Source organism: Heteronotia binoei, chromosome 21 (assembly GCF_032191835.1).
Source record: "Heteronotia binoei isolate CCM8104 ecotype False Entrance Well chromosome 21, APGP_CSIRO_Hbin_v1, whole genome shotgun sequence".
Taxonomy (NCBI): domain Eukaryota; kingdom Metazoa; phylum Chordata; class Lepidosauria; order Squamata; family Gekkonidae; genus Heteronotia; species Heteronotia binoei.
This window is the reverse complement of record NC_083243.1, coordinates 80322542-80346081: the sequence shown is the minus strand read 5'-3', so window position 1 is coordinate 80346081 and position 23540 is coordinate 80322542. Positions and strand designations below refer to the sequence as shown.

Below are 23540 nucleotides of genomic sequence, written 5' to 3'. Positions count from 1 at the left end.
TAATAATACATATTAAGCAGGTAGTAAATATTTGAAAAGGCATAATGGATGTTAGGCAACTAGTTTCTAAAAACAGGAACTGTCGTCTAGAAGCTATACTGCTATTTTATGTTCTGACTTCAACACCTGAACCTGGAGTCACAATTATCCCAAACCCAGCACAATTGTTTCTGAAGCTATTAATTATGGTGAACTGGCTGTTGCTTACATAAGACTGTTATACCTTCTGTATACCCTGTTCATACACGTGCTTGGTGAAGGGCATAGCCAAGCAGCACTGCAGTGCAAGCAACCCTCAATAACACTGGGCACTTGTGATATTGGAACTTTGGAAATTTTGTGCCAGGCCCAGCAAACACAAAATGGTTTCACCTTACTTTGGTCAAGCTGACCCAGCTCTCAGACATGCTGTGACACCCAAGCACAGTACATTCAAGCTTCTCATTAATTTCAGTAGAAGAGAAGTGAACATATTCCTGACCCTTCCAACTGAAATCAATAGGACTTAAAAGAACTTAATGTCGTCTAGATAATATTTACAGAGTTGTATCACCACAAAAGGAAACACATGCAAACCAGGGATCTTTAGTCTGAAGGAACTCTTTTCCTTACTTTCACCTGACCTCTAATTGGTGACTGCAAGTGCTTTCAGGTTGCAGCTATGATCAACTAGTTCCTCTGAATTCCTAGCGTTTATTTTTTTAAAGGCAATGACATCACCCACCAGTGACATCATCACACCATCGAAGTCGCGCGCTGACTACTCTAGGCGTTTCTGGGGAAACTCTATGGTTTTCCCGGATGCTCTAGCAATTTGGAAGGGGAAAACTCTATGGTACTGTACCTCTCCCTGTACCTCTATGGTACTGTACCTGTTCCTTCCCAAATTGCTAGAGTGTCTGGGAAAACCACAGAGTTTTCCCGGAAACGCCTAGAGCGGGCAGCACGTGACATCGCCGGCACTATGACATCACTTGTGGGTGATGTCATTGTGCCGGCGATGTTGGAGGAGGTTCCCCCTGCCGCCCCAATGTGGGCCAGTGGGTTGGGAAACTCCAGGGCAGGAGAATCCCAGCCCGGGGGCTTTGCAGCCCCAGAAGCCATAGTAGGGAAGCATTTTAATGGTTAAATTCTTCCCTAAAAGGGCATTGGCAGCCACAGCTTGAACCCCTGGCCACCATATCATCTAGGCTTTCCAGCCTCCTGTTGGGAGTGGAGGTTCCACCAGTTTTGGGGTTCCACCCCTGGTTTTGAGGTCCCCACCCCCAAAGAGCTCCCAACATGCCTGGCGTGATGACATCACCCAGAAGTGACTTCATCACTCTGGGCATATTGCACAGGGGATGCTCTAGCAATTTGGGTAAAAACTCTATGGTACTATAGAGTTTTTTACCCAAGATGTTAGAGCATCCCCGCAAGGATTTCCCCCATTGGAAGCCAGATAAGGCCTGGCAACCCTAGTATCGGCTGCTTTGGCCCTCAGTGTGGCCACTCTATTTCTACTATAAATGTCTCTGTATTTGTACCAGCAATGAATACACAAGGGATACCAGCTCTGGACTGGGAAATACATGGAGATTTTGGGGGTGGAGCTTGAGGAGGGCAGGGTTTGGGGCATTTTGCCATAGAGCCCAACTCCCAAATCAGCCATTTTCTCCAGGGAAGCTGATCTTTGTCACCTGGAAATCAGTTGTAATAGCAAGAGATCTCCAGCCAGTGCCTGGAGGTTGTCAACACTAGTACCTGTGTGGAAGCCTGGTTCTCTTAACCATGGTTTAAGCACCAGGCCTCAATTTCAATTTGAAATGATAATCAAAGTAAACACTAAATTAGCTTTCAGGCTGGTTGTAAGAATGACTGAAAATGCGAAGTGCTTCAAATGGCTATAAGTTGTATGACATGATCTGAAGTTGCAGGGGAGAACCACTGTGCTGAAGCTATGAAGGACTGGACACTGCCTGGTTGTAGGTTTGCCAGGTATGACTTGGGAAATATTTGGTGACTTTAGAGGTGGAGCCAGGAGCAAAGTTGTGACAAGCACAACTGAACTCTGAAGGAGTTCAGGCTATCACATTTAAAGGGACCATGCTCCTTTTAAATGCCTTCCCTGCAATGGAAATAATGGAGGATGGGGCACCTTTGGGGGGGGGGGGCTAATAGAATTGGACCCCCTGGTCCAATCTTTTTGAAACTTGGGGGATTTTTTTAGGAGAAGCACTAGATGCTATACTGAAAATTTGGTGCCTCTGCCTAAAAAACAGCCCCTCCCAGAGCTCCGGACACCCACAGATCGATTCTCCATTATACCTTATGGGGACTGATCTCCATAGGGTATAATGGAGTGCCCATCAGAAATTGCCCCCATTTTCTGCTAACATTGAAGTGGGGGGAGGGCCTCCGAACCAGGGGATCCCCTGCCCCCAACTGGGATTGGCAACCCTACCTGGTTGAGGCACCCTTTTGAGAACCCTAAAATTGCCTCCTTGAATTCTATGAACAAAAGGTAGGATAAGACTATAATAATTGCACAAAGGATTTGTTCTTGAAGTAAAGCAGTATGTATCCTAATTATCTGACACACATTTGCTTGGTTTCTCAGCATTAAGAAAGATTAATGTAATTTAAGCAGAACACTTTAATTGGAGATCTCAATTGGAGATACATATCTCCAATTGATCTCAATTGGAAATACATAGGAAGAAGCCTAATTTTAAACTGATTAACAAACCCCAAAGTAATTTTAAACTCTGGTTAGCTTTTGCCCCACCATTCTCTGAAGCCAAATGCAACACTCCCCTAGCTTTAAGGAAAAAAAAAAAACAGAGGCAACAGAAAAGGCTGGAAGTTTGAGCAGTGGAAAAGGGAAGACTGCAGTGCAGTCCTAAACAGAGTTTTAACCTTCCAACTCCACTGCAGCCACTGAGTGGACCTGGAGTGTGTAACTCTCTTTAGGATTGCACTGCCAACCACTTCTCCAATGGCCATGTCTCAAATCAACCTCTTCTCAAGTTCTTTTTTCCCCACCACCATGGCAAACCTGATATAAGTTTCTCCAGATTTTCCCTCATAGGTGGGAAAACAGTGTGGAGACAGAAAAATTCTCCCCTCTACCATTTTACCCCTCAACTTTACAGCCTCCCACAATTAAAGTCAGGAGACTGTTATGTATTTTCTGCCACATAACATAACATCCTGTTTGGCTCTTGCAGGTATCAAATAAAATGTGGTATATGTACAATAGAAACTTGCTTTGATTGTACCAGTTTTGAAAGACATCGTGTTTTGGCTTTAGGTTTTAAATAAGAAACATTTTATAGTGCCAGTTCTGACAGCTCTTAGGCTAAATGCTTGATGAATTTATTCAATAAGATTTGTTTTTGGTAAAAGCAGCACAATTTGACCTTTAGATACTGGATTTAGAAACACAAGAAGCTTTGAGTGTATAATCCCCTGAATAAGTTCTATAGGTACAGGGTTTGTTTTTTTTTAAATAACAACAGTGCCAAAACCTATTGATGTATTTTTTATATATAAAGTATGACACACTCATAACACAGGTAGCTCTAAGCTAACAAAAGCAGACATTGTGTACCTAGCAGCTCTGTACAATAGTGAATAAGTTTTAACAGAGGTCGTTTTGTAGAAAAATAGATGGTGGAGCTCATCCAGGGATTGTTATGCAGCTGCACCTACTATTCAATGGGCAAGGTGGGAAGGAGGAGGGGGAACCCTCAGAATGGTTCAGGAGCTGTGCTCCTGTGAGCTCCTACTGAATTCAAGGCCTGAGTTTTAAAGTTATTATCAGGATTTATGAGGGTTTACAACACTGCAATTTAAAAAGGACATAATAGCAATTGCCAATAGCTACCCACTAAAACTTCAAGGGTGGTCACTCCTTCTCTCTCCAAACATTATGGAATGAGACAGCAAGATAATTTAGCACTGCCAGTGTAAAATTATGACCAAGATCCAAATGAGCATCTTTCTCCACAACATGGCTGAGGAGTCTTAAGTTGCTTTTTTTTTATATGACCAAATTACAAAATGCTTTTGCCCCCTCAGTTTCCCTGAAACATAAATTTTATTTAAATGTGTACTCCTTTGATGACAGCTGATATTTATTTAGGATGAGTGAATATCCCTTCTTCCTTTTCATTAATGTTCTGTGGGTTGGCATGCACTATGCTTTCTGCTCTGCATGCCTTCCGATTTAATGCTGGGAAATGTCCAAAATCAATTTTAGAGCTGTCACATGCCTCATCTGCCCCAATATTCAGTTCACATTTATGTTGTGTTTACAGGCTGCTGACACAAGACTGGACATATCTCTTAAGTGACAGTGCAGAAAGGAGTTCTGACAGAAGTGCAGGATTACATCAAGATTCCTTTATGCAGTGTTTTAATTCCTCTACATGCACACTTCTGTATATCAGTAACTGGTAAAGAAGTTGGTATTAAAAGAAATGAATGTACCACAACATCTGATTGTTTTGATGTGCAACCTATATTCTTGATAAGAAGTTACTATTAGGACAGAATATGGAGAAACAAAATGGTTCCCCATTGGCAAATCTGTCAGACAGGGATCTCTCTCTTCAGTCTATATGCAGAACGTATCATAAGGAAAGCTGGATTAGATTTAGATGGAAGTGGAGCAAAAATTGGAAGAACAAACAGCAATGAGATATGCAGATGACACCAGATTACTGGCAGGAAATTGTGAAAATTTGAAATGAGGGCTGGTGAAGGTTAAAACAGAAAGTGCCAAAACAGGAATACAGTTGATCATCGAGAAGACCAAAGTGATGCCTACTGAGGAATCACACAACTTTAAGGTTGTTGATGAAGACATTGGAATCGTTAGAGATCTTCTATTCCTTGGACCAATTGTCAACCTGTAGTGTACTGAGAGACGAGTCGTGGTGAAGGCATAAGTATTTAATAGCTAGCACACTACCGAACTGGTTAACACGCGGTCGGGTCCGCTAATATATACAAGCATCCCGGAACATCCCCTTTGCTGGCCAGCCCAATCCTGGCCAGTTGAACTTCCCGCCCTTGGAGCTGATTGGGGTGGCTTTCCCGCGCTGCGCAAGGCGACCCGCGGGCGGCTCGGGTTGCGCGGCGCTGTGCTGATTCCAATACTCTACACTCCTCCCCTCCTAGTTTAAACTACATAATCCTGTAGGTACGTTGGTGCCCTGCGTTCCCGGGTTGATCTCCTCGGGGTTGCTATTGGTGTGGAGCCCGACCCAGCTGCGGGTGGCTCCGTTTCTGGCGGTGGATGGTCCGGGTCGGGTAGCGGCTCTGGTACGGGTTCCGCGGCCCCGGGGACCTCGTATATGGGCTGTTCTTGAGTCGGCGGGGCCCCTTCTGGGGACTCCGTTTCCGGCAGTTCCCTGATCCCGGCTGCCTCCGGCTCTTCGGGCAGGGTGCGGCGGCGCAGCTGATCGATGTGTCGCCGCAGTACTTGGCCCCCTGCTGTGGTCACTTCGTAGGATCGGGAGCCGGTTACTCTCAGGACCCTCCCGGCTACCCACTCCGGGCCGCTTGCGAAGTTTTTCGCGTACACCGGGTCGCCCGGAAAGAATCCCCTTACTGCCTCGCGAACCTCGGGGGACCCGCGGACCTCCGGCGCCCTGTCCGGGTGGAGCCTATCTAACCGGGTGGTCAGTTTCCTCCCCATGAGCAGCTCGGCGGGGCTGAAACCAGTTGTGGGGTTTGGGGTGATCCTGTTGTGGAACAGGAACGCGGAGAGGCGGTGGTCCCAATCCCCCTGGACAATGCGCCCTAGGGCTTCCTTGGTGGTCCGCACCATCCGCTCCGCCTGGCCGTTGGTGGCTGGATGGAAGGGAGCGGACCTTATGTGCCTTATCAGGTACCTCTCGGTGAACTCTCGGAATTCCCGGGAGGTGAAGGCCGTGCCGTTGTCCGTCACTAGGGTGTCAGGGATCCCGTGTGTGCAGAGAACCCTTCTGAGCGCCCGGACGGCTGCTGCGGTGGAGGTCGAGGTGACCGGGATCACCTCCAACCATTTTGTGTGAGCATCTACCAGTATAAAGAAGAGTTGCCCCTGATGCGGCCCCGCGAAGTCTAAATGGAGGCGGGACCACGGCCGCCCGTTTGACTCCCACCTGTGGACCGGGGCGGACGGCGGATTGGGCCTGGACTCCTGGCAGGGTTGGCACCTCCTAACCCACCCCTCTATTTCCTCGTCCATGCCCGGCCACCACACGTAACTCCGGGCCAGGGCTTTCATCCTCACGATGCCCGGGTGGGTCTCGTGGAGATCTTCCAACACCTGTCTGCGCAAGGGGGGGGGAACCACCACCCGGCTCCCCCAGAGTATGCACCCCTTGTGGGTCGATAGCTCGTCCTTCCTGGACGTGAATGGCCTGAATGCATCTTCCACCTTGCCCGCTGGCCACCCCCTTCCCACCCAGTCCCTGACCCGCGCTAGGATGCGGTCTCTGCCCGTAGCTCGAGCCACCTCTTCGGCGTGTAGTGGGCGCTCGGGGAGGGACTCTATAAGCATCACCCCGTGGGCCGGGGCGGGATCTGGGTCTGTGGCGGGCAGCGGCAGGCGGCTGAGGGCATCGGCGTGCCCCATTGCTTTCCCTGGGCGGTGGACCAACGTGTAGGTGTACGAGTTCAGGAACTGGTTCCACCGTAAAACCCTCTGTGAAAGGATTTGGGGGGTTTGCCGGTCGGGGGCTAGGAGGCCGAGGAGTGGCTTGTGGTCCGTGGCAATGGTGAAGCGCCTACCGTAGAGGTAGTCGTTGAACTTGTGGACTCCCGCCACGATCGCCAGGGCCTCTTTATCGATCTGGGCGTAGTTCCTCTCGGCTGGGGACAGAGTCCTGGAGTAATAGGCGACCGGCACTTCCCTCCCGTCCGGGAGTTGGTGCCCCAGGACCGCTCCCACCCCGTAGGGAGAGGCGTCGCAAGCCAGGATCAGGGGAAGGTTTTCATCGTAGTGATGAAGAACCGCGTTTGAGACTAAGAGGTCTTTGACCGCCTGGAACGCCGCGGCTTGGCGCTTTCCCCAGACCCATGGGGCTTGTTTATCGAGCAAACGGTGTAATGGTTCCGCCACCGCGGCTTTGTGCGGCAGGAATGAGTGGTAAAAATTCAACAATCCGAGAAAACTCTGTAGTTCTGCTTTGCATTTGGGGGCAGGGGCCTGGACAATGGCCTTGGTCTTGTCCGCGGTTGGGTGGATTCCCGCTGCGTCCACTGCGAAGCCCAGGAACTCCACTCGCGGAACACCCAACAAGCATTTTTCTTTTTTCACCTTCAGCCCCGCCGCCTGGAACCGTCTGAGGACCTCTCGCAGGCGGCGGCTGAACTCTCCTTCGGTGGGGGCGGCGATCAAAACGTCGTCGAAGAAGGGCTGGACTCCGGGGATCCCTTTAAGGAGAGAGTCCATTATGCTTTGGAAAATCCCCGGAGCCACGCTCACCCCGAACTGCAGCCGTTTAACCCTGAACGCCCCCCTGTGGGTCACGATTGTCTGTGCCTCTGCTGTCTTAGCGTCGACCGGCAGTTGCTGGTATGCCTGAGCTAAGTCCAGCTTCCCAAAAACCTTCGCCCCGGCTAGCGCTGCGAGGACATGGCTGACCACCGGGACTGGGTAGGGATTGTCCTGTAGAGCCTTGTTGATCGTGCACTTGTAATCAGCGCAGATCCTCACCTCCCCGTTGGGTTTTACGGGTGTCACTATAGGGGTCTCCCAGTCGGCGTATGTGACTGGCTCTAGGACGCCTTGGGCCGTGAGGCGGTCCAGTTCCGCCTCTATTTTCGGTTTTAGGGCGAACGGGACGCGTCTCGCCTTGAGCCTTATGGGCCGGACCGTTGGGTCGATCGGTAGGGTGATGGGCGGCCCCTTGTAGCTCCCCAGGGACCCGTCGAAGACCTCTGGGAACTCCCGGCAGACCCCGTCGAAATTGCTGGTCCGCATGTGGTCTACCCCCACTAGCTGGATTCCCAGAGGCTGGAACCAAGCCAGCCCTAGGAGTGTGGTCAGTTGGCGCTTGACCACCAGGATGTCTAGGGGTCCTCTAAAACTCCCTCGTTCCACATTCACCCGGGCCCACCCCACGATGTGTACCGGGTTTTTTTGAAAGTCCCTTAATACGAAGTCCGCTGGCCTCGTATGGAGGCGGCGGCGGGGGCATAGTCTCTTGAGGGTTTCCTCCGAAATGATCGAGATGGAGGAACCCGAGTCTACTTCCATGAGGCATGGGGCGCCCTCGATCAGGACCGACATTTTGACCTTGTCGGGGGCTGCAAGGGGCAGGTTCAGTACCTGTAGACTGGTGGAAGCCGTCGTGTAGGCATCCAAGGAGTCGTGATGCGCTGACGGTTGGCGGCGGCTGTTTTTGGCCCGGCAAGCCCGGGCGATGTGGCCCGTCTTCCCACAGCTGCGGCAGTCCAGGTGGCGGTACGGGCAGTCCCTTCGCTCGTGGGGGTCGCCGCAGCTGGCGCACCTGGAACCGGTGGTGGCGGTGGGCCTCTCCGTTGCTCGTGGCCTCGCGGGGGCCCGTGTGTCGGTTCTTTGCGGTCGTCGGAGCTGGAACGCGTCTCCCTCTGCTCGGACCTCTGGCTCTGCTTCACCCTGGTGTACTGCCTCCCCGCGTTGCTGGCCGTACGCCTTGGTGGCCCTCTCAAACGCCGTCGCCTCGTTGAAGGCTTGTTGTAGGGTGAGCTCTTCTTTTGCGAAGAGCTTCTGTTGCAGCCGTTCGTCTCGGAGGCCCCAGACGAAACGGTCCCTCAGGGCTTCGTCCCTCTTATCAAAACTGCAGTTCCCGGCGATTTGCCGAAGTGCCGCCAGGTAGACCGCCGCTGTCTCCCCCGACTTCTGGTCCCTCTTGTGGAAGAGGAATCGGCGGGCGACGATGGAGGGTTGGGGCGCAAAGTGGCCCGTGAGGAGTCTCACGATCTCCCCGTAGGATCTCTCGGTCAGCCTTTCTGGAGCGGAGAGGTTTCGTGCGATTTCGAAAGTCTCTTCCCCACAGACGCTCAGCAGGACGTCTCTCTTCCGGTCATCATCAGTGATCAAGTTCGCCCTCAGGTAGCACTCGACCCGTTCGGTGTAGGTCTCCCATCTCTCGGGGTGCTCTGGGTTGAATTCAGCAAGGTGGCCCGTCGTTACGCTAGAGTTCGCCATGGTGGCGGCGGGCTGCTCGGTCGTCGGTCTCTCGCCTTCCTCGTCTCCGGCCAGGGCTGGTTCCCCGCGGGGTGGCCTGGCCTAGCTAGATCCCATCCTCGTCGCCAGTGTAGTGTACTGAGAGACGAGTCGTGGTGAAGGCATAAGTATTTAATAGCTAGCACACTACCGAACTGGTTAACACGCGGTCGGGTCCGCTAATATATACAAGCATCCCGGAACATCCCCTTTGCTGGCCAGCCCAATCCTGGCCAGTTGAACTTCCCGCCCTTGGAGCTGATTGGGGTGGCTTTCCCGCGCTGCGCAAGGCGACCCGCGGGCGGCTCGGGTTGCGCGGCGCTGTGCTGATTCCAATACTCTACACAACCAAAAGGAAGCCTGCAACCAAGAAAGTCGAAGGAGACTGAACAGGGCAGCCATGAAGGAGCTAGAAAAAATCCTTAAAGGTAAAGATGTGTTGCTGGAGACCAAGGTCAAGATAATTTGTACTACGGTATTCCTGATTATTTTGTGTTGGTTCAAAAGTTGGACAGTGAAGCAAGAAGACAGGAAGGAAGTTGATTCATTTGAAATGTGGTGCTGGAGGAAAGTTTTACAGATACTGTGGACTGAACATATGAACATATGAAGCTGCCTTATACTGAATCAGACCCTTGGTCCATCAAAGTCAGTACTGTCTACTCAGACTGTCAGCGGCTCTCCAGGGGCTCAAGCTGAGGTTTTTCATGCCTACTTGCCTGGACCCTTTTTAGTTGGAGATGCCAGAGATTGAACCTGGGACCTTCTGCTTACCAAGCAGAGGCTCTACCACTGAGCCACTGTCCCTCCCCAAAAAGACAAACACTGGGTTCTAGATCAAATCAAGTTAAAATGACTAAACTGAGGCTATCATACCTTTGGTCACATTTTTAAGACAACAAGAGTCACTGAAAAAGACAATAATACTAGGAAGTTTGAAGACTGAAGGAAAAGAGGAAGAGCCAACAGGAGATGGATTGACTCAGTCAAGGAAGCCATGGCCCTCAGTTTGCAGACCTGAGCAAGGCTGCTGCTGATAGGATGTTTTGGGGGTCATTAATTCATAGGGTCGCTGTAAGTCAGAAGTGGCTTGATGGTACTTAACACACACACACAAAGAGGGGGGGGGAAGCAAATGGCACATGTACAGTTGTTTGAACAAAGTTATCAAAAACAGAAAAAAGAGAGTCCCCAGAAATTTTGTTGCATGAGACAATAATAAACAAAAAAAACCCATCCTTTCTCCCAGCCCACAGTGGTAAAATTTAATAATGGTAGTGCAATCTCAAACAAAGCTACACCCTGCTATAAACTCATGTGCTGTCATTTAGCTTTATTACAATATCCCTTACCTAAGGCATGCTACTTCTCTTTGCCTTAAAGGTAAACCTGGCCCTAGATGCTTATGTAACGCTTCAGGAGTGGGCTTAAAGCTCCTTTCCTTTCAGGCAATGGGAAGTGAAGGGATGAAAGCTCATTAACTCTCTCATGAAACAGCAATGCCTAGTCTGTGATGTGTCAAACTCCAGGCTCTAAAGAAAATGGAATATTAGTAATCTTTGTGAGCAGCAAAGTGTTTAAAAACAATTTTTGTCATTCCAAGGAATCCTGTGCAGTGACTTCAGTGTGGTTGTCAACAGACCTGGAAAAAATGTTCTGTCCCTTTAACAGAGGCTTAATGTGTGGCAATGAGCAGCTGAAGCTTTTAATAGCACAGACATAGATAACATCCTGGGAGGGAAGGCAGCATGATATAGCCCAGTCCTCATCAGATCTTGGAAGCTAAGCAGGGTCAGTACTTGGAAGGAAGACCGCCAAGAAAGACTCTGCAGAGGTTTGTTTTGTTGTTCAGTCGCACAGTTCAGTCCGACTCTTTGCAACCCCAGGCAAACAACCTCTGCTTTTCACTTGCCTTGAAAGATCCTTGCTGGGGTCTCCATAAATCAACTGCAACTGGACATCACTTACCCACACAGATAACATCCCATTAAGCCTCTATTAAGCTGGGGGTAAAGTGTAGTTGACTAGGGAAGGTAATGGCAAACTACCCCCTAAAAAGTCTGCCATGAAAACATCATGATGCGACATCACCCCAGAGTTGGAAACGCTGGTGCTTGCACAGGGGACTACCTTTACCTTTTAAACAGACAGGACACTCTTTCTCCAGTCAGTGGGCAGTGTTATACTGCAATGTAAACTAATTGTTTTAATGGACTTAATGGGTTTAGACTGAAGTAACTCTGCATAGGTTTCCAATATGGGAACTTAGGACAAAAGATATTTGTTTTGCCCAGGACCACCTACTGTATTCATGGCTATACAAGGATTTGAACCCAGCCAACATCCAATTAAGCACAATGTTTTGTGCAGCTGTTTTACCTTCCTTCTCAGGCACACTAGGAGTAAAGGACAGTTTAAAATTGACCCTAACAGCTCCTTTTCAATACCTGATCTGTGTTGTTGCTTATCTATACTGAAAAAGGAACAAGAAGAAAAAAGAGAAAACCAAGTAAGATTAGAGCAAAACACTTGGAATGTCTTTTACACTCATTTCCTGCTTTAGATTTCTCGAATTATCTCTTGCTTCAAATGGCTTCCACCTCCTGCTCCCTTTGTTGACTCTGCAACAATAACAGCTTAAAGATTGTACTAGTTAAAGATTGTCAAAAGTTTCTGGCCTGGAAGCATACAGGCACATCCTTTCTCTCCAGTGTAGCAGAAAAAGTCCACACATCCCACCTGCATTATTTCTAGGTTCCACCAGAGACCACATCTCTTCTTGCAAAGATCTGCGACAAAATTGCTAATGACTAGGAAAGATTAAGGCTTTCTGTGCAAAAGACAAATACCTGAAGCAGCACAGTACTCTGAGCCCATGCTGGGACACTGATTCAGGCATGAGTCAGAGTGCTGCCTACTACTTCAGCAATTTAATCCTGCTGCAGAAGCAGCACACGCCCTTCCAAATACTTCCAGACACTGCAGAGATTTGACATGGATAGCTTTGCGAGATTTGCTGTAATTACAGTCCAAGGAAATACAGGTTGTGAGCTTTAGGAAGCCATCCATCTAGCCTAAATTGTGTAGGTTTAGGACAGTCATTTATATGTTAGGCAAACAAGAGTTTCCCCAGTTTTGTGTGTTGAATTAGTGTAACCTAATCTGCTACCTGTCTGAGCAAAGTGAAACACTGAGCACTTATCCAATACAAATTTGCTACACCTAACAATAATTTTCTGTGGCTAAACAACAGAAATCTCATGGGGTTCCTCAACCAGCACCAGTGTCTTCTTGGCCTTCGCTTCTATCTGGTGGAACTAGGCTTACCAGTCCCCAGATCCAGGCGAGGGATCCCCCAGTTTTTCAGGCTCCTCCCTGTCACCAGTCAGCTGGCCGGCAGAGGGAAGTCCTGCCCCAAAAGCCACCATGTGCCTTCAAACCTTGGCAGGTTTAAAAAAGGCTTGCAACTGTTTTTGTTTCTGAATGTGTGTGTGCCTGCAAATCTTGGCAGGAAAGCTGCAAGGGGCAGGGCAAGCACACAGAGCTACATTACTCTCAGTCCTCTGTTTGTTTGAAGACACCACCCCTAGGATGTTAGTTCATTTTCCTATTAGTCTGAAGAAGCTGGTTGAAATACAACAGATGGTTATATTCAACAACATGAGTAAACTGCCCCAGTGAGATCACAAAAGTGTGTGCTTGCTGTGTTTATTTTGGTTGCTTTGTAAGTGTGTGTGTGTTCACTTACATTTAGGGGAAGTTTAGCTGCTGGAGGATGAGGAAATGAAGACTGTATTCAGGAGGACTGCACTATTGTAGTTTTATTTATTTATTTTAAGGAACTGAAAAGTCTCCCAGCTCCACCCCCAAAGTCCCCAGATATTTTCTGAGTTGGACCTGGCAACCTTAGGTAGAATTCTTTGCCTGATAACATCCATGCCCTGTGGGATTTACATCCTTTCTGCAAGCCAGAGATGTTCTACCAGGCATTCAGTTGAGGCAGCATTGGTACACTGAGTAGTATGGCACTCTCATATCACCGCTCATTCTCCATAAACCTCCCATAGGAGGCATTGACAAAATTATGTTCACTATCTGTAATGTAATATAATGAATGTTTAATTAACTTGTTCTTTAATATATTGTATTTTACCATGCTGTTAGCCACTTTGAGCCCTGTTTGCAGGGAAGGGCAGCCTATAAATTAAATATAATAAATAAATTCTTCAGAGCCAGTCTGGTGTAGTGGTTAAGTGCACGGACTCTTATCTGGGAGAACCAGGTTTGATTCCCTACTCCTCCACTTGCAGCTGCTGGAATGGCCTTGGGTCAGCCATAACTTTCACAGAGTTGTCCTTGAAAGGGCAGCCTCTGGGAGAACTCTCTCAGCCCCACCTACCTCACAGGGTGTTTGTTGTGGGGGAGGAAGGTAAAGGAGATTGTGAGACGCTCTGAGACTCTGAGATTCAGAGTGGAGGGCAGGGTATAAATCCAATATCATCATTATCTTCTTCTTGGCCTCTGAAATATGGGCTGTTCAAAGCAGTGAGCCTGAAAGATAGTCTACATTTGTGGTTGCCAACATTTTCTTTAATGAGAGCTACTTCTGAGTAATTAAAAATGTTCAGAGTTCTTCCCCCTCCTCCTCAGTATGTTACCAAGTTTTGTTCTGTTCTAGAAACAGAACATGGACTAGTGTTTGGCCGGGGAGGGGGGGGCTTTAAAGAGCCAGAATGTGGTGCTAGAGCTGGTTCCAGTGTTGAAAATGACACGGGGGGGGGGAAGCGTCCGAACTCCGAAAGGAGGGATGAGGAGGCGCGACTGGGAGGGGGGGAGGCCCAGGGGGGCACAAAGCCACGGCAAGGAGTGGGGGGAGGCAAAGGGAATGGAGGGGCGGGCGGCGGCTGTGATGGTCATGGGCAGCAGTAGCGGCAGGGGGCACGGGAGGCAGGCAAATTAGGTGCTTGCCTGGGGCACTGGGAGTGAGGGTGAGAAAGCCCAAATTGCTGCCCCCAACCTCCCGGCACCCTAGGCAACCGCCTAGTTTGCCTAGTGGGAGGGCCGGCCCTGCTGGTCTATATCCAGCAAAAGATTGTTGTGCTTTACAAATGTGCATAGGGAAGCAGGTACAAAAGGACAGAAGCTGTGGATCTTTCTCAGAAAGGTCAAATGCATGTCTTAGAACTTCTCTATATGTCATATATCTAACCTCACATTGATCATTCCATCAATCTCATGTCTATTTCCCACATACCTTTGCAAATACAAGTTGGGAAATGCAGCACTGGAAGTCCTCTATATCCTGTAGATAGAGGGTAACTAATGTTATCAGTCCCTACAGCTGCTACCACTTTATTCTGATCCTTCACTGGCTCACAATAACAGCGTAATTGTTTTGGCCACAGCAACATAGACACTGGCAATGGGCCAACATCAGCCAGGCAAAATATCAATGTGCAATCCACTACTGTATGCTCAATATGACTGTTCTGGAGAAGAACCAGCAAGATCCTCCCCTTACCTTCCACAATGAGCCACACTTGTTGTGATTCCTTCTTCTTGTCCTTGGTCTCAATCTGGCACCAGTACTTTCCCGAGTCTGCTCGATCTACAGACTTCAAGCTAAAAAGAGGGAAGAGCAGAACATAAGAGTGCAAAACTAGCAATGTGCACAAATATTCAACCATCATCATAATTTTTTTTAAAATCACATATATGCTACCATGAGCAGCATTTCTGAAGAGCAGAAGTTATATTTTCCCCTTCAGCATTCACATGAATATTGAGTTTTGGCCATAGCAATACATAGGCACTAGCAATGGCCCAACATCAGTCAGCCAAAAACATCTACGCAATCACTATGGTCATCTTCAGAGGCCCTGGTTCAGGTGCCATTATCATCTGAGGCTAGATGGGAGGTGAAAAGGCCAGGGCTAGGGAGTTGGCAAGGTAGGCCATCGCCTAGAGCACCATCTGGCCACAAGGGTAGGCTTCGGCATGCGTTATGCTGTGAAGTCTAGGAAAGGCAGCTTGGTGGGGTCCCCCAGCAGGCTCTCGTCAATCATCCAAAGTGGGGCCGGGCTAGCCACAGGCACCAGGCGAGGGGCAGCAGTGGCAACAGCACCCATGTGGCAGCTTCATACCACAGCAGTGACAGCAAAGAGCAGCAGCTGCTGCTTTTCCTTTTTCACTTCCTCCTCTTTTACTGCCACTCCCAGACTGGTCAAGCCATTTCAAGCCTGGATTGCCACCCAGGCCCTCCTTTTTTCCCTTAAAAAGGTAGTCCCCTGTGCAAGCACCAGTCATTTTCGACTCTGTGGTGACGTTGCTTTCACAATGTTTTCATGGCAGACTTTTTTACGGGGTGGTTTGCCATTGCCTTACCCAATCACCTATACTCCCCTCCCCAGCAAGCTTTCACCTACACTCCCCCCCCCAGCAAGATTTCTTCCAGCCTAAGCAAGCAGAAGCAACTCCGAGCTGAGTCCTGGGCACTGAAAATGCCCCCTTGTTTCTGCTTGCTGAGGGGTCAGAGATTTCTTCCGGCCCCTAGGCAAGCAGAAGCAATTGTGTATGATGACGGAAAAATGGAGAAGGATGCAGCCAAGGCACTGGAGGCTGGTTAGGGCCCCCAAGTAAGGGGGCCTTGCCTAGCAGTCAGGGGGCTGTGCCCCCGCAGGCCCTCTCATAGCTATGGGCCTGAAGGTCAGTAAAATGACCTGGAGTCAACCTGGAGCTGGCTACCTGAACCAACTTCCGCTGGGATCGAACTCAGGTTGTGAGCAGAGGGCTCTGACTGCAGTAATGCAGCTTTACCACTCTGCACCACGGGGCTCTTACCCTTGCCTACGTTCTTGTAGAGGGCTAGCTGGCATGGCCCACCCCACCCATGTCCCCTTACCCCCTTTCATCTCCTCCAACCATGCCCCATCCACTCTCTGACTGGTCCCGGGAGAAGGGGCGAGGAGAGAATAAATTGGAGATCTAACAGCGACAGGTCCATGCTTTTCTGTTTTTCTCACCTGTGTTGGAGCGGGGAGGGAAGTCTGGGTGGGAGGAGGACCTGTCCCTCAATATGGCTTCCCATCTACAGGTTTGAACAAGCCTTTTCCCTCCCCCACCCACCATGTCCTCTTGATGGATGAGAAAGGAGTCCAGGGAGAAATGTTTGTCAATCTTCAATCTTCCTCTAAGACTTTAGAGAGAGAGGAAGTAATTTGGGGGAAGAGGGGAGAAGCAAGAATTGCAGAATGGTGGACTGACAAACCATTTCACATGGCAATTTAAAACTAAAACTTTCAAAGAAGCCATAGACTTGAAAACTTATGCTGGGATACATTTTGTTCATCTTTAAGATGCCACTGGATACCCATGTTTGTGTTGCTGCAACAGACTAACAGTGTTTCAGGCTGGCTGGAAAAGATACTTGTGCAAGAGACAGTGTGGTGTAGTGGTTAAAGCAATGGACTGGGATCTGGGAATCCACATCTGAACTCCCATTCTGCCAAGGAAGCTTGCTGGATGACATTATTTGCAAATTTCTTGCTGCTGTGGTTTGATGGGGGGAGGGGCACAAGTAGGTAGCCTCACTGAGGACTCCAAAAAACTTGGCACCAGCCCTGGAAAGGGCCTTCTCTGTCATGCACCAAAATAATAGCATTTCTTCTCCAGGGAGATTTGTTTGTCCCCTTCTATCACTGTCTTCCACCAGCAGGTATGGTGTACCCTCACTGATTCCCACTGACACTTCTTCTTGTATATGTGTTCCATTTTACTTGTGTGTGTGTGTAGTCTTGTTTTAATATTTTTACTGTTTGCTACCATGGGAACCCTGTTGGGTAAAACATTTACATAAATACAATGAATTTTTCAAAATGCAGAATGAACATGTGAAGCTGCCTTATTCTAAGTCAGACCACTGGATTGTCTAGCCCAGTAAGGTCTATTCTGATTCACAGCATTTCTCCAGAGTATCAGGTAGACTATGTTTTCCTCAGTCTTGTTATAGCTGTATTAGCTGGAAATCTTAGGATATGAATTTAGGATTCTCTGTGTGTCAAGCATGCTTTCTCCTCCTGAGCTATGGCTCTTCCTGGGATCAGATGATCAGATATAAGGCCACAATTTATTATAACCCAAAAGCAGTGGCATACCAATATTGGAGCAGTAGAGACTATCTGCCTTGGGGGCAGATAATCAGGGATCCCTGGCCTGCCAGGAGGCAGAGCTAGTGCAAGCAAATCCTGGCACCCAGCTCCCAAGGAGGCAGCAGCAGCCAGCCCAGCCCTCACTTCTCTCTTGGCTCCGTGCAGGCCATTCTTGCTTTTTAGGGGCTCCCTCTTGTCTCAGTCTGCAAGTGAGCCTGAGAGAGAGGAGCTATGGGGAAGGCAACGCTCTCCCTGGAAAGATCACAACCCCCCCCCCCTTCACTTCCATTCACAGTTTGCTTTCAGCAGCTGGAAGGACCATTGACCACCAAAGTGCAGCACCCTGCCCTTCCTCTAAAGTTAAAACAGGGTCAGCTGTCTGCCTCTCTATACCCCTGTCAGCAGCCCTAGCTGGTTTCTCCACTCCTGCCCAGTAAGAGTTTCTTTAGCAAATGCTTTTGTAGGACAGTTCATGAAGGAAAGGGGGAGAGAAAAGGAAGGACTTGAACTGCAAACTGAGGACACAGAGTGAAAAGGAAATGGTGCACAGGTTAAAATGGTGGACATGCTTGCTAGAGTTGCCAAGTCCCCTTCACTCTCCAGCAGGGGACAACCACACACGTGCAAAGCGCACAGGCGATGTAATGACATCACCTGGAAGTGATGTCATCGCTCCAGTGACAGCACTTGTGTAAAAACTCTATAGTTTTCCCAGGTGCTCTAGCCATTTGGGAGGGGAAAACTCTATGGTACCTATTGTATCATAGAGTTTTCCCTCCCAAATGGCTAGAGCATCTGGGAAAACAATAGTTCCTTCGGAAATGCCTAGAACGGCTGCTGTGCCCGCACGGTGACATCACTTCTGGGTCATGTCATCACACCGATGATGTTGGGGGAGGTTTCCCCCACTGGCCCAATGTGGTCCGGCGGGTTGGGAACCTCCATACTGGGACTAAGTCACATAGAAAAACAAACTGCAATTCTGAAATGTAGCCTGTAATGCCACTATTTTGTTTCCCATCTAAGGCCATCTAGTACCACAGAAGGAACCTATCAAGTTGAGGACTTGTATTCTCCCTCCCATAGCAAACCTTGTTTACCAGTTGTTCTCAAGGATTGGGGAAGGAAGAGTTTTAGATAGCCCTGCCAGAGCCAAGGCTACCCTGATCCATTTTGCTGTATAGGGGAAGGATGTGTGTTAAAAATAATCCATTCTGGGAGTCAAATACACTAGGGACACCACTGTCCAAAGCACTTAATTTTCAACATTCCACAGGACATGTAAGGTCATGGTGAGGTCTCTGTGCCATGATTATTTTACCACATTAAGTACAGGGACTATAACCCATGTGGTGATAATGGGAATGATGAGGGCACCTAAAAGTAATTGTGTGATTAGGCTATTAATCACAGAAGCTCTACAGAGGAAGGCATTAGTGTGACACTTCCTCTCATCAAGGCCATGTTGGCCTTTTTCCACCATGTCCTTTCCACAATGAAGTTTATACTGTCCACTTTCACATGCTGCTTAAACAAGGATACTACATCTTCCCTAGCCTGCTGCAGATCCTCCTTAAATTGACCAACTCTCTCAGAGCGCTGATTCCACCCCTCCCCCCTGCACCCAACCAGGTAGGGTCCTGGACTCCGGTATCAGCAACAACCACCTCCCATGTTGCTCCCTCCCCCAGGCAGGGCTTGATGATATGACAGACTCCACCTAGTTGCCAGACTCATGTACTTAACGGAGAGTATGCAGCACTACCCTGCCAGCCTGGGGCACATCTTTGCTGGACTGATGCAACTGTCAGATGCATATGGCTTGCCTTAGTTAAGTTGCGCCTGCAAGCCTGTTCCCGGACAATTAGCTAATCAATGAAAAATGCATGACACAGCACAATGATAGAAAATATGTTTCAGAGACAAAAGATAATGAGATTGAAGTGGGAAGAGCTGAGGAATCTCTGGCACCTCAAAAGAGTTGTGGAATCTTTGGCAACAATGCACAGGAGATAAAGACTTATCTGGAACAGCTGCCCAAACTAACTGAGATCCATACAATCTCCTGTCTGAAGAATAAGAAGGAGTTAACTAACTTGCTGGTGCCAGGAAGTCTAGCTCCTTTCAAAATGAAAGATGGGTCTGCCAAGCCACTGAACCCTGAAACTAAACATGCACAGAAAGCTGGTGCATAAGCAGAGGGTACAGAACACATTCCCTCAAATGAAGGTGACTCAGAGTAGAACCCAGAGTTAGACTCCCACCCATCAAAGCTCAAAACCTATGATGCTTCTAGTAAATTAATATTTTGTTATGGAGAGGAGGAGAAAAAAACCAGAGGATAACAGGAACTTGAAATTACTGAGCCAAAGGAGAAATTCTAGCTTAGATTCCAAACACTGCAAGCTGAGTTTCACTAGAGGAAGGGAGCCTCCTCAACTGCCCCCTCCCTTCAGCCTTCTATGCAATTCTGCTCTTGTGGTTAGTGGATATTCAGGCATTAAGGGGGTGCAATGTGAGAGGAAGGAAGGAAGAACTGGCAAAAAATCTTCTTGCTCTCCTCCACAGATGGAAAAGCCATTCTGTTTGAAGAGCTACTGCAGTAACATAGGCTTGCCAATCCCCAGGTCCCAGCGGAGGTTCTTCCGCTTTCCCAGGCTGCTTCCCACCCCCAAACAGCTGGCCGACGGGGGAGGGAAGCCCCGCCTCCAAAGCCACCATGTGACTATCCCCCTCCGGAGGCTCCAGGCTCCGATTGGAAAGGCTTCCTCTTGGAATGGGGTGTCTGTGTTACTTGGAAGAAGTTGGCTGCATCTCGTGAGTAGAGAGGCCAATCCCTCACTTCAGAGTCACCAGAAACCGGGGGGGGGTGGGGGGGGAGGAACTTCTGCTTATTCCCTATGTGGAGATCGATTCTCATAGGGTATAATGGGGAATTGATATGGAGGTTTGGGGGACTCTGGGGGAGCTGTTATTTGAAGTAGAGGCACCAAATTTTCAGTATAGTATCTAGTACCTCTCTCCAATGAACCCCCCAAGTTTCAAAATGATTGGACCAGGGGGTCCAATTCTATGAGCCCCAAAAGAAGGTGCCCCTATCCTTCATTATTTCCTATAGAAGGAAGACATTTAAAAAGATATGCTGTCCCTTTAAATGTGAAGGCCAGAACTCTCTTGGAGTTCAATTATGCTTGTCACACCCTTGTTCCTGGCTCCACCTCCAAAGTCTCCTGGCTCCACCCCCAATGTCCCCAGATATTTCTTGAATTGGACTTGGCAACCCTACAGTAACGTGAAACAGCACCTCAGTATAGTCTTCAGTTGCTAAAGTGTGCATGTATGTGTGTGTGGTGTGTATAAAACACACACCAAGGATCTCTCTGCATAACTTCAGCATATGGCACCTGCATACTGACTTCATGGGGTGTGATTATTGCAAGGTGACTGCATGTTTCACAGGGACACGTGTCAGTTAGACTGTCAGGAAGCCGAGATATGCAGAGGAAGAAAGGGAAACCAGCTCCATTCTCTGCTTTCCCAGGACACAGGTCAGTTTGCTAAGCCAGGTTTCCATTTGCCCATCTATAAAGTCTTTAATTACAACAACCAGAAGTGCCATGTCATTGGCTATAATACAATGACTACAGTATAGGGCTGACCTTGTTTCCACCCCCACCCCCTTGGGTGAAACAAATGTTTACAAGAGCACAATTCAATTTCAAGGGCTCTGAGGATTCTCAGGAAGCTATATTAATCCAAAAGGCCTCATGGAGGAGGAGTTTGCCAAATGGTGTTCCTTGTATATTTATGGCAACTGCTACTGTAGTCACTGTACTTCCAAACTGTATCAAGAAAGGTGCATGATTCTTTCTATTTTCACACCTAACAAGACTATCCCTGAATATTTTTACCCCCTGGTAATTGGCACAAGGGTAGCGTGCTTGGCTTCATCTAAATGATGGAGTAAATGTGCTGGAATATCTCTTGTGGGGATGACTAAGTCTTGGTTTGTATGACACATCCTCTTCTCCCAACAGGATTCAGATCTGGTTTCAGAAGTCTGATTTTAATTAGGGCATCTCTTTTTAGTCAGAGACAAGAAGAGAGGGACACGTTGGGAATAAATGAGCACAGGAGAACTCATAAATACATCTCAAAAGGTAGCCTTCCAGCTTTGCAGCAGAGCATATTAGAACAAACAAGGTGAAAAGAGGCACTAAAGTTTCCTTTTTCATCTGCCTTTTGAAAAAGGGGCTATAAACTGAGAAGCTAAAAGAAAGTCTCCCTGAACAGCAGATGTTGCAGGGACAGGAAACAATGTCCACTTGTGCTGGTTCTCCTTGGCTCTGGTCTCAAAGAATCACACTGAGGAAGATCAAAATAGTTTATCTGGGATTATTCTGCCACCCAAGCTGTGATAACATGCTGAGCCCACAAATACAGAGCATTCAGACACTGGTTTAGCTAAAGTTGTTCTACAAGGAGCTTGAATGAGAAAATGATACACTGGATGGAAATATTGTACTTTTTAATAAATTGTTTTGTGGATTTTAAATGCAATTTTGTCACTCTGCCTTTTTAAAAATTATTCCTTATTTCTGATCCCAGACCTAGGATGTAGGGAACAAACAAAATGACCAGAAAATGGCATAGGATTTAAATATTTGTGACAGACTTCTGTCAGTTTGCAATGTTTAGGTATTATAGTTCCATGTCTAATTTTGGATAGCTTAGTGCATGGGATTTAAGTAGGGAAAAAAAGAACAACAAAATCAAATCAATTTTAAAAATCAGCAAGGACTTTAAAAAAAATTCCAATGGGAAAACAGAAATTTTGAAGAGTTCTAGAAAAAACTCACAAACCTGTGACATATTTTCTCATTTGGAATGAGTGAAATCCTTTCTAGAAGAGTCTTACTCATTTAAAATGTTTATTAAAGGTTTTATACAAGAATATGCAACATAAGATAATGGTAACTCCTGGGCATACCGATAACATATACAATACATTTCAAAGATATGTTTATTGTTCAAATATAACTAGATTGTTTCTGTGTGTGATAATATACACTATTGAAGAATTCAAAGTACTCAGTCATAAAGTAACTCAATATTTTAAAATGTTGCTAATTCTAGTGCAACTGTTCCATTCTTTTTATCTGCTACCAAATTTGTGTTTTCCATTTTTGACTTCTTCCCCTACCTATCAGATGGTAAAAATTAAGATATGTGTGCTTAGGATGCAACAGTATTGGCTTGCATGTAGAAAACTAATGCATTATACTTTTTAAATTTTATAAATATGCTAAACAGTACACTGTTATGTTAACTGTCATAAATGCTGCATTTTATATTGTTAAAACAATACAATAAGTTTAGGGTTTATTTTTTTAAAAAGACGCTACATATATTTCATTCCCCGCCCCCCCAAATGATATAATAATAATAATAATAATAATAATAATAATAATAATAATAATAATAATAATAATAATAATAATAATAATAATAATAATAATAATAATAATTTATTTATACCCCGCCCTCCCCGCCGAGGCAGGCTCAGGGCGGCTATGAAATTCTCTGAAATGTTATATCTCCAGATTTCACAGTCCAGGGAGCACATATAACATCTCCAACTGAGAGAAGAAGAGAAGAGATTTGTTTTATACCCCACCCTTCGCTTAGAGTCTCAGAGTGGCTTACAATCTCCTTTCTCTTCCCCTCCCCACAACAGACACCCTGTGAAGTAGGTGGAGGTCAGAGAGCTCTCCAGAACTGCTCTTGAGCAGAAAAGCTCTGAGAGAGTTATGAATGACTCAAGATCATTCCAGCAGTTGCATGTGGAGGAGTGGCGAATCAAACCTGGTTCTCCTAGAAAAGAGTCCACACACTTTACTACTACACCAAACTGGCTGTTACACCAAAAGACCTCAGGTGAGAGGTGCTAGGAAAGATTTTTCTCTGCCTGACATTCACAAGAGCCACAGCTAATTGGAGTGGACAGAACTGAGTGGGACTAGTGACTTGGTCTGGTCTAAATCAACTTAGAATGCTACTATATTGGGCTTTCCCCCAAGAACACTCCCATCTCTGCTCATCTTTTGCCTTAAATGGAACTTTATTGGGCCACCATGGGGCAGATGCAACTTCATGTTTACTTTTACACCTCCTATTTCACATCTCCTGACAAGGCTGCTGCCTTA

The 23540-nt window shown here is 47.5% G+C and overlaps 1 protein-coding gene across 3 annotated transcripts in view; it reads right to left on the bottom strand.

Annotated features, from left to right (window-relative positions):
• TYRO3 (TYRO3 protein tyrosine kinase) overlaps positions 1–23540 on the bottom strand; it is a 110167-nt gene that overhangs the window by 68388 nt on the left and 18239 nt on the right. For all 3 annotated transcript variants that reach the window (XM_060262006.1, XM_060262007.1, XM_060262008.1), the window contains exon 3: positions 14709–14809. In XM_060262006.1, the coding sequence (XP_060117989.1) occupies positions 14709–14809 (101 nt within the window). The remainder of the gene's footprint in view (positions 1–14708; positions 14810–23540) is intronic.